We start from the raw sequence: 11370 nt of genomic DNA, 5'->3' as shown, positions 1-11370 counted from the left end.
ATAATTTCACAGGATATAAATTCCATTATAACAAATGAAAAAAAAAACGACTAACGAATAATCTCAAATGAGTATCTAACATTCAATAAAAAGAATACAATGAGTATCAATTTCTCATTAATAAATGTCAGAAGACCATACTTAAAAATCTCAATTAAGATAACAAAAAAAATATGGTTTGCCGAGAACATCAAAACGATCACAGACTAAACGAATCACACCGATGCTTTCAATTTTTTTCTTCTTGAGTCTACCAGGACCAATCTTCGGACTACACGGATAAACCGTAGGAAAATCAAGCATATGTCTTGGCATAGAACCATTCGAAACTGGTTTGATAGAATGTGAGTAACATTGCCCTGAATCGACGATCATCGTATATCCTTCATCAATGTAGCTATAAAAGGAATCACCCTTACTACCAATACAAGCGATAACATGTATGCAAGCGAAATTATCGACACGCTAATAGTTACAAGTACATGATCTATTCATTAAATCAACTGAATGAATGGCGTCGCTATGAACTAGAAACTGATTTTCATTTGATCTAACCACCATCAAAGTCCTTATAGCTTCAACCTTACTAACCAGTACTATCTCCATTTTTGGACATAAAACGGAATTCCATTTCATAGATTCCTCCAATCTGTTCCAAGTCATTTCTATCATCTTTTCCATGATTCCAAAAAGCATAGGAATAATAGGCAGGAAGCGCTCTTTAGTGATCCATATCATTCATTGAAACATTCGATCAGGCTTAGTGTCGAAAGCACATGTATCTTACCATATCTAGCACCGCGTGAAAGTATGCATTTGCCCAATTTTCCAATCTAATATCCGTCAAAAACCTTTTGCATGAAAACCGCCATGTTTCTTCAACTTTTCAGCACAAGGCAAAAATTCATGATGAGAAGCTATATAAGCACAATCAGAAAATAGCTTCACAACATATTTTCTCAATTTGTTATCTTTCTGTATAACATAACCAACATTGTTATTCAAGTGCCAAAAACAATATGAGTTAAATGACCTTGAAAACACAATTAGAATATTACACAATGTATTCAACGTATAACTTTACAAAGTATGTAGTAACAATATCAATAATTCAAAGTAAAGAAAATCAGATATTAAATTAAACAATCAATATATATATATAGCAACCGCTTGAAATCACAGGAGTATGCAATAAAACTAATCTACATAAAGGGGAAATGCTTCATTTGTAATGAAATCCAAAAAGTCAATCAATACCAAATTTCAAAGGTTATTTTGAAACCCAAAATCATAAATAATAAAAACACTCATTTTTTTAGAACGATTAGAGGAAAAAAAGAGAGTGGGGAGAAAAGAAGATGGAGAGGCAAAGTGATTACTTTGATTGTGGGAGATGTGAAGGTCGACAGCTAGTGTATGTTGGAGTGTGGTGATGAAGATATATTTTGAGAAGAGAGGTGTTTGTGAGGAAAAACTTGAAAAGGGTAAAATGGGCATTTTGAATAAATGAAACAAAAAGAAAAGACTTAAACTTGAAATTTACCGAAGTTGGAACCTTTATTTCACATTTCAAAAAATCGGGTGGGCTTTAGGTGTAATTAATAAAGTCAATGGGTTTTAAGCTAATAAAGACCGGAATTAGGGTTTTAAACCTAGTTTAGTGTTAATTTTATAAACGCGAGTGAGATCGGGTTCCGATTATTTATATTTGAAATTTTTGGTTTAATTGAGTTTTCATATACGCATCAGTCTATTGGGTTGAGTGTATATTTCAGTCGAGTTTTTAATCGAATTGAGCTCTCATTTATGCAATTATGCATCATTTTGTCTATGCATGATTCAACTTTTATATCTCCTTTACCTATGTTCACATGCAAAATAGCAAAATTGTATAGTGGATAATTATATGCAATAATCTTTGTACGTATGAACATACAACTCATGGTAAATTTCACAAATGAGCGTGCCCAAAAGGCTAGTAGCATTTAATGTAAACTCTCTTCACATCATGGATTATGGTTTGGATTTTGAAAGCGAAGTATGAAGTATCGAAAGATCCGTTAGAGCTAAATGGCGTGAAATGAAGTCGATTTTTTTTTTTTTTTTTTTTTGAATTCATTGGTATTTTCAGCCAAGTTATCAACATTTTTGTTTATGTCATTATGTCAGTCCCCAAGTCTTTAACTTGTGGGACTATTTTCAAGTAAATATTTTCTTTAGCAGCATAAAGATTATTTAGCAGTGTCATATGAAGGAGAGGTTAAAGGCTTTAACGTAGAGATAGAATGCAGATGAATTTGTGTCACTGAATTGGTATTTAAGCCGAAATTGTCTACTGATTGACCAGATGTCTATGTATCCTTTTTAGTGCTTACCTTACTTTTAACCTGTCTGGCTGTCTGTGCCTTAGCTTCTTGCATTCCTCTTGCCCCATCTATGTCACATTTCTGGAGCCCTTCTCACTATTTTGTCCCTTACCTATGTATTCCAAACTGAGCAGAATTTGCATGCTTGGATGGCTGCCTGGCTGGAGAGGATCGGAATTTTGTTTGCTTGCCTTCTTGGTACGAAGGTGGTACAGTGGTAGACCCAGTGATTACATATCTCTGAATTTATATGTAATGGGCCTATTGGGCCGACAGTCCAAATATTTTTCTACATAAAGCTACTCTCCATGCTTTTTCATTCAACTTCACGAATTTCACCAAAATGATAAGAAGAACAAAAAATCTCCTTACCCATTCAAAACCTATTTCTTCTCACTTGAACAGAAACAACTCTAGTTTCTCTCATTCCTCACTACCAACAGAATCTCAAACAACAACCAATGAAAATCTAACACCACAAGAAGTAGATAAAATAAATCTCCTACTCCCACGTCTATGTGAATCAAACCACCTCCACGAAGCAATACGCCTAATAGACACAGTACTCCTTACAAACCCACCACTAAATTCACTTTCCATATCCATCCTAATAGACAGCTTAACCACCGAACCCAACATGATCCAACCCATGTCACTACTAAACATGCTCAACCACAACCCAAGTTCACATTCCTATATTATTTACTTTACCAAGTTACTTATTACTTCTTACTTGAAAAAACACAAGTTTAAAGAAGTGATGAAAATAGTTGGGTGGGCTTTAAGGCCTGATACAAATTGTGTTGTGGATGAAATGTTGTATGGGATAGTAGTGAGAGGGTTGTGTAGGGGTTTCAGGACTGTGGAAGCTTTGATGGTTGTGAAGAGGATGGTGGAAGGTGGTGTGGTGGTTGGGAGTGAGTTGAGGAGTTGGGTTTATAGGAGTTTGTTGAGGGAAGCTAGGATTAAGGAGGCTTTGGAGTTGAATGAGGTTTTGGGTTGTGATTTGGTTTCTGATGGTGGTGGTGATAATCTTAAAAGGGTGATAGCATTGCTTGATCAAATGATCAATAACTGGACTAAATAGTAAGAAATCCAAAATCAATGCGCGCATGGGGGCGAGGTGTTTATGATTGTTGTATTAATGTTTTGCTCGAGAAAGAAATCTCGCTTGCGTTTAACATAGTTGTCAGAGATTAGTGCTATCTGCTATGTAATTACAGGTAAACTTGTCAGAGCAGAATGTTTTTAAGGGCAGTTATTGTAGGAAGTGTCTTTTTCTTGGTTCAAGTAGATTTGCGTTCTGCCGTATTGCTTTAATGCTGTGGATATGGTAAAACTACTGATAAAGAGTTTCCTTGAGAATAAGAGCACTTAGTATATATGCAGCTTCTCCACAATAACACAACAAAGTTGCAATAATAGATAACAATCAAATCATTAGTTCATAACCAGAATCCATCCAACATAAATGAAAACATGCCATTGCAAATTCCATGATTACAATTTCAAATATGGTATAGGATGGTAGACCTTGCAACTTGAGATGCCCTTGTTCCTGCCTTCATGCTATATATGTCTTTGAAACTTATTGCTCAGATCTACTGAATCAAATTAAAGATAACATTCAGCGGATGATAACAAATATTGATGGAAACGAAGAAACGAGCAAAACATTTCCAGAAAAAGAGTGGAAACTTTGAACTAGCTGGGTAGTAGCGCATTGATATTCAGTTTTTGACACACTTCATTGAAGTTAGTATCCGGATACTACATAAACAGTGACAAAGCGTGGCAAAAGTCTGCTTGGAAAGGTGAAACCAAAGGGGATGCACTTACCCAGTAGCAGTGAATATATACTAATCCAATTTTGGAAAGGGCTTTCCTTTGTCTTTGAGGAGTGAAAAAGACAACCTCATCATCCTTCAACAATCTTTACACCAGTCCTGCATAACAGAGTAACAATTGAAACCTTAAGCCAAAGCAGAAACTGGCGAGAAAGATAAATATTGAAAAAAAGGAGAGAGAAATAAGAGCTGCTAATGTCACAAATTTGCTGCCCAGCCTTACTACATACCCAAATGGGCTTTGCTTGATAGCTAGCAGCTCGACATCCACCTGCATATTGAGGGTAGAATTCAGTAAACGTGCAATTCACTTCAAGGATACATTAGACAAGCAATGAAGGGAATATTGAACACTCATGTAGCAGAACACATGAATGGAAGCAGGGTGTTTAAATAGACTTTAGACAAGTTAGTGAAAACAATACATACTGGATAATTTTACACGTTAAGCTAATTACTGAACTAAGTTTTCAAGTTAGAATGTTGCATTCATAGGTTCAAGGGTTCTGTAATCCACTCTTTAACATACAGCTCTTTCACATTTTGACCTTGTACACGAAGTCTGATAACCGAGAAATATAAAAATGTCATTTCTTGTTACGAAATAAATAATAAAAGAAGATATGGGATATTATTGGCCATCAACTTCTAACTCCATGTTACATGGATACACCACATTTTAAAACTAATCCGTGTCGGATAAGTATCAACGTGTCCGTGTTGGACGTTGTATATGATATACCTCAGCTTTTGACATTTTGCCGTGTCAATCAGTTCATATCCGTGTCGGATACGAATACAAGGGTCCATGTCAACGTAACTAAGCTTCTAAGCTATTTAGACACTTTAATAAACTCGTCATGACCTAGTTAGTGCTGCAAACACCCATAGGATAAGAGTTAGCTAAACATACACATGCCAGGTTCAAAACCGAATCCATTAAGTTTAAAATCAATATTGGAAAGGGATATGGTATCCTTTCTGCAACCCTAGGACCACTGACATCTAACTTGTTCGTTCCAGCCGTATTTTACTCATTTTTCCTTCAAAATTTGTCTACTTAATTGACAATTCTCTCACAAGGCCAAAACATCTTTGATATCATTTAGTTTTGAAGCCAAGACTCAGCAGCTGACAGACAGAGGATTATATTTCTCCTTGTCTTTGGACCTGGAACTTTCCAAAGCCATATGCCCAAACAAGAAACAGACCTTCTCACTCGAGCATGAAATAGAAACGTTGGTAGAGAAAGTGGAAGCTAGTCAAAAGTGCATAGAGACATAGAGTAGCGATCAGTCCTGATGACATTGTTGAGCCAATCAGGACACCGTTTTGTAATAGTGATAAGACAAACATCATCTACAACCGTAAGACTTAGCCACCACGACCATCTTCTTAAAACTTTGGGGGGAATGGGGGCGGAAAGTCAATAGACTGCCAGTTGTTAGAATCAAAATCAAATGATAAAAGGGGGCCGCTATGAGGAACCTAAAAGAAGAATAAGGTTTTCCTTATTAGACAAGAAAATATTAGGGTGGTCAACATTATCTCTAATTTCTGGAATCCTATTGTCACTAAGAAACTGTAAAAAAAAGTCAAACAGGGAAGAAATCGGAAAAATGAGGACGAATAAGGGATTCTTCCAAGAATTCCGAACTTATTATTAGCTTTTCCAGAGTCTTGTTGGGCTTTGAGTAATAGATAACAAGAATAGTTGCCTTGTTAATTTAGTTTATCACTTATAACTTGGTAAATTTGAAGATGCCTACTTAAAAAATCATTCCAATTGCAATTATCTGTTAAAGAAGAATCCAATCAGAGTAAAAAAGAAAAAGAAAAAGAGTATTCAAGGAACACCTGCAACACGTTTCAGTGCAACAAAAAGTGTCACTGCAGAGGTGAAAAGAGTTATAATGTTATATATACCAAGGTGAGGGGTAATATACTCTTCTTTCAACCTTCCCTAACTAGGTCAATATGAGGATGCACGTGAATGGGCAAGGAGAGATCTCCCAATATATAATCAAACTAGCAACCGGAATTTTAGTAGAAGAGGATATCATATACACCTCACCTCAATTGTCGCATTTGGAGGAATCTCCTGGACTCCTTTACTTCCATAAGCTAGCTCAGGAGGAACAACCAACAACCTCTGTGGAAGTATATCATATCACAAATGAATATATATCTATAGAGTACAAACCAGGCATGTCAATTATAAGAAACCAACATTGTTCTGTGTTAATCATGCTCCCAAAGACTAATGAATCGATCAACCAGAGTAAATTTAGCTTACTTATACACATTGACAAGATTCACAAATGACAAGTACTGTGGTCATGAATCATTGGCAAAAACCCTGTGCTTCCTTTTAGTCTCTTCGCTGTCTCACTGTGAAGACTATAGCAACTTGGCTGTGCCAAATCAGAGATCTGGCACTAACAACCTCTTGGGGAATATTAATCCTCCAATGATCTACTAGTGGGCACCGATACAAATATGCAAGAGATGTCAACTTAAGGTGTAAATGTGTAATTACAAAGTAAACAACAAGATCATAAAAATTAAAAAATATAATAGTAGAAAGTTTATTTTTAAACATGATCTATGCCAGAAAGCATCTAATCATTAGTAATCCATGATTCCATATTTAGAAGCTCACCTGGCCTCCCACACGCATCCCTTCAACACCCAGATCTAGTCCTTTAAGTACAGCACCTCTTCCAGAATCACCCACATCAAATCCGTAAGGCTGCAGAAGAAAAGTGCAACTATATCAACTTAACGACCAATTACCATGATACATTTGGGTATCTTTATAGTCCCAAAAAGAGACAGGTATGGAAGTTATGAGTATAGATCCTTGGTTTGTTTTGGGGGAAGGGTGGTTTTAAACCAGAGAGTACCATCTGTACAAGTCTGCTAATGTCATGCGCGAGAATAACGAACATAAAAGGTAAAACAGTGTCTGTCTTGTGCTGTCCATAAGGAAACCAAGCACAGTCCTTGCTTTGTCTTTCTGGTAAAAATTTGAATACTTAGTCAATTTTGATGGCTCCCCGCCAGAAAAGTTAGCAAAGGTTTGCTGGTCGACATAGAACTAAAACTAAGGTGATTTCAGGGGATCTGGTTGTCTTGGTAGGTAGTCTGGCACCAAAGTCCCTATCAATGACAATGTTGGGACTAGATAATACAAGAAAACTAAAGTCCTCAGACTAACATCGGTTAAGCTTTAGTCCTTTAGTCTGACCATTAAACTTCTGCTAATCGCGCTACGATACCACGTGGAGCCAAGTTCACAGACCAAGGTTATCAAACCCTTACCCCTTATTTACATAACCAAGATCTACCAGGATTTTATATCTCATTTGTTACCAAGGAACCATCTCGCAGACTGAAAAAGGGAGGTGATGAACTTAGGGTTGAGTGAAAATACTGTCATATACCTTGAAATATGAGTGAATAATATAGCATCCACTGCCATATGGAAAGAGTATGCCCATTTCTATGTATATAAAGCTAAGTGTACAAAATCTAAGATAGCTGTAAAGCGTAATAATCCACTACTCACCGTTCCACCACCAACTCCAAGTCCTTGCCTACTAGTCATAAAGGTTATGCCCTTCCACTTGGCAACGTAATGGATCTACAATATGCAATAAACATCCCAAATCCATTACTTTGAAATTTTAGAGATAGCAACACAGAGGAAAAATAACAAACTTCATGATATTTACCGAAAAGAATGTCATATTAAAAGAACAAATTTTGCTTATTTCTTTGTACTTGTATATTTTGCATCTTCCTCTAATATCATACTCTTAGGGAGGATTGAATCTTCATGCTTTGCTTTTTAAAAGGTACAGGGTATGGGTCTGCCTTATCCCATAACTTATTAGAAAAAAATAAATAAAAACATGTTTTGTCAGTCAAATATGCTAAAGGGGAACTTCTACTTACTGTAGTTCTCTTATGTTTTAGCATCTCAGGACCAACTTATTCTGTTTTCTAAATGCCATTTAATTAAAGGAATTCACTCGCTTTTATAGTGATCTCAGACTACACACAAGATAGATTATCTGAACAGACGTGTCTGAGTGCTAGGCCACCACTTCAAAGTGGCAGACAGTACCCCAACCCCAACCCCAACCCCACCCCCCCAGGCCACACACACACACAGACACACCAACTCAACACAGCACTTAATCAAAGAAATTCAATACGGTAAGGAGTTGCATTTGGGACTTCTCAGACATGTAGACTGGGCATGATCATTGTGAGAAAGCTGAACCCTATTACAGTTGTATTGAATCTATTGTCCTACGTTTAACACGTCTATGATTTATATACTTAGCAAAATGCTTTTCTGAGTAATAAATTATAACCATATAGTTGAAATTTAACTGGGTCACAACCGTACTGCAACACGTGATCCTTTCACAGCTTTGGTCCCACCTCCAACCTTCAAATCATAGTACCTGATTGAAAGGATACCATCATCAGAGAAAACCAAATGTAACTGACTAAATGAAACCTGTGTAATGGAACACCCAATGTTCAAGCAAAACACACACACAAACGCATAACAACAATTGTTTTGAATTTTCCACATAAATTTAAACTCTACGTGATTTTTGGACCAAAATGCCTCTGCCATGTACTACGTACTCAGAAACATGGAAGTTTAAGAGTTTATATTGTATACCCCATTTGAGAGAGAATTACAAAGACCCAAAATTTAAAAGACAAGGTTATTTGTTTTCTATGAAATGGAAAACAAAAGCAAGCAACAGAGCGACGAAGATGGCAGCAGTGCTTGCTCAAAAAGCTATTTTCTTTTAGTTCAAACTGATTTTTCACCACTTGTCTTCCATTTTACATTGTAATTTCACACATAAAAAGTCACTACAAATATCTTCTTTTCTTTCCTTACTTAAGTATCTAATTTTTTTTGGAAGTTTTGTTCTGATCCCCAGTTCTGTGCCCTATTTAGGTTAGAAAGAACCAAAAGAAAGAAACACTCTCAAACAAATGAAGTGCACCAGGAATTGGCTCCAGAAACTTCTCTTACTACCTACCCAGTCCCAAGACTCAACCATTTTATGATTTATTAAGCAGGTCCAGATGAATGAACCTGAAACCTTAAACGTCAGGAGGAGGTAACCATTGGTTTAAGAAAAAAAAAAAAAAGGACGAGATATTAAACAACCAAAGGCCTAGACGAGATAAACCTAGGCTACACCAAGTTCTCCTAAGCGCATGCTTAGTACAAGGGTTCGACGCTTTTGACTGCAAAGAATGACATTTCCATTAACATCCTACACAAATTCATTATACTAAGGCAGACAAAAGAATCAAGACAAATATAAAATTCTATGCAGGATCACTAACTTCAAGCCATTTGGGAGGGTTGTAAATTCACTTTCAGGTATCTTCGCCCCTCTAAGCTGCAAAATAAAGAGGTATCACTGTATAAGATCATATGGGAATTTGCATTCAACTGCAGAGAATGGAAGTAGAAAGAGTAAAAGTATAGACAAATCTTACAGCTCTTCTACTAGTGCTTACAGAGCCAGCTACGTCACATATGTAGATGCCAGCAGCTGAATTAAAATATAAATTATCAGAGGTCAGAAAAATGATTTTCCACTGTTATATCCGCCAGTCAGGTAAGAAATAGTAACACCTAAAGTAACTACACAAACATGAAAGGGACATGAAATACATAGAATCCACCACCAATACTTCATCTAGTCCCAAACAGAAACAAATAAAAAGATTGTATTAGCTCCAAATTTGACCTGACTGAATTATGTTATATATTGTTTCCAACTACCCAGTCTTCTGTCATTCCTGACATAAATATCAAGATCTTCAGATAGCAACTTTAAGTTGCAACTCAGCTCTTTATAGCATGGAACCTCAAATAGTTCACCACTTAAATCACAAACTAGAAATTGCTTACAAGCTCGTCCAACACGTATATTACAGTATAGTCATCGAAATATGCTAAATCCACCTAGCTATTCTAACACACAAATGTAGAGGAAAAATAATGAAAAATCTCCGTATCTCGCATTCTTCTTCAAGTGTAACACCATGATTGTTTGTCTCATTTGAACAAATAAGTGCTTGGGGAATGTATAAAAAGTTGCTTTCTCAGAACTCAATGTTGTAGAAAATCATTGGACTCCCCCATCAGTCCATATTGTCCGTTATAGACTATTAGCAGGACGTTAAGGCGTCACTGTAATATTGCTTACACTGCTAATTTATACTATGTTCTAACTTACATATACAAAATCCCTAAAATCTTCCCCACATTAGTAATTCAAAAGACTCATTTTGCAACACACATAAAAGCCACAAATCATCACATTATAAACCCAACATCGGCAATGTCAATATAATCTACAAACTATAATCAAATACAATCACAAACATTATTCAAAACAAACCAACTAACTAACCTGCAGCAAGAAAACATCCCATTAAGGCCCTCCGTCCATCGAACCGGAGAGAAGGGGGAGCAACATTTGTGGAAGAAACTTCCGAGGAGCATCGACAGGGCACAACTGTCAAGTTCCTCCTACTGATGGGTATGTTTCCTGTAAACACAAACAAAAGTTTCTTAGTTACATCAGTACACAAAGTAAAGAAACAAGAGAATGTTAAGCAGAAGAGTGATTTTGGGTTTAGAAAGTATACTTATTTGAGGAGAAGAGAAGGAGAGAGAGTTGGGAAGGAGTGAAGTGTAGTAGTGCTTTGGGTGTGGAAGAAGAGAGAGCTCCATGGCTGTTAATACAGTCGGAAGAAAATAGGGGGAGTCTTATTAAACTCATTTTGGTTTCTTTCGGATAACAGGCCCAACAATCTCAACCACATTTTCAAGTCTTTAGTCCCATAATTGGAAGTTGCTGAAATCTGGTCGAACCATGTCTCGTGCCCAGGAATTACGTGTGTTAAGTAACTTTAGGCAGGCTTCAAGTTAATCTAAATAAAATTCTAAACAATTAAAAATTCATCTAAGAGCAATTCCAATGGGTGCTATATGGGCTGCTAAAGGCAAATATAACACCCCAAACACAAAAATGTCATTTCAATGGGGATGCTAAAAAAGTCTTAAATTTGGAAGGAGTCAAAAATCTAGCCAAAGT

The 11370-nt window shown here is 36.4% G+C and overlaps 1 protein-coding gene across 2 annotated transcripts; it reads right to left on the bottom strand.

Moving 5' to 3' along the window:
- Nucleotides 1–3719: 3719 nt before the first annotated feature.
- On the bottom strand, nt 3720–11081 carry LOC147482557 (FKBP-like peptidyl-prolyl cis-trans isomerase family protein). 2 transcript variants are annotated; one of them, XM_086577610.1, is made up of 11 exons: nt 10922–11081; nt 10684–10821; nt 9761–9816; nt 9605–9660; nt 8634–8691; nt 7785–7859; nt 6876–6965; nt 6288–6365; nt 4444–4484; nt 4206–4312; nt 3720–3967 (listed from the first exon to the last, which is right to left on the bottom strand). In XM_086577610.1, exons 1-10 carry the CDS (start codon nt 11004–11006, stop codon nt 4285–4287), a joined length of 705 nt encoding a protein of 234 aa, XP_086433736.1. In that variant the 5' UTR covers nt 11007–11081; the 3' UTR covers nt 3720–3967; nt 4206–4284. The 2 variants fall into 2 exon arrangements, with proteins under 2 accessions (XP_086433736.1, XP_086433735.1); XM_086577609.1 differs by having other exon boundaries at nt 3720–3970; nt 10922–11064.
- Between the last annotated feature and the right edge of the window lie 289 nt (nt 11082–11370).

Source organism: Coptis chinensis, chromosome 8 (genome assembly GCF_015680905.1).
Source record: "Coptis chinensis isolate HL-2020 chromosome 8, ASM1568090v1, whole genome shotgun sequence".
Lineage (NCBI taxonomy): Eukaryota > Viridiplantae > Streptophyta > Magnoliopsida > Ranunculales > Ranunculaceae > Coptis > Coptis chinensis.
This window is presented reverse-complemented; position numbering and strand designations above follow the sequence as displayed.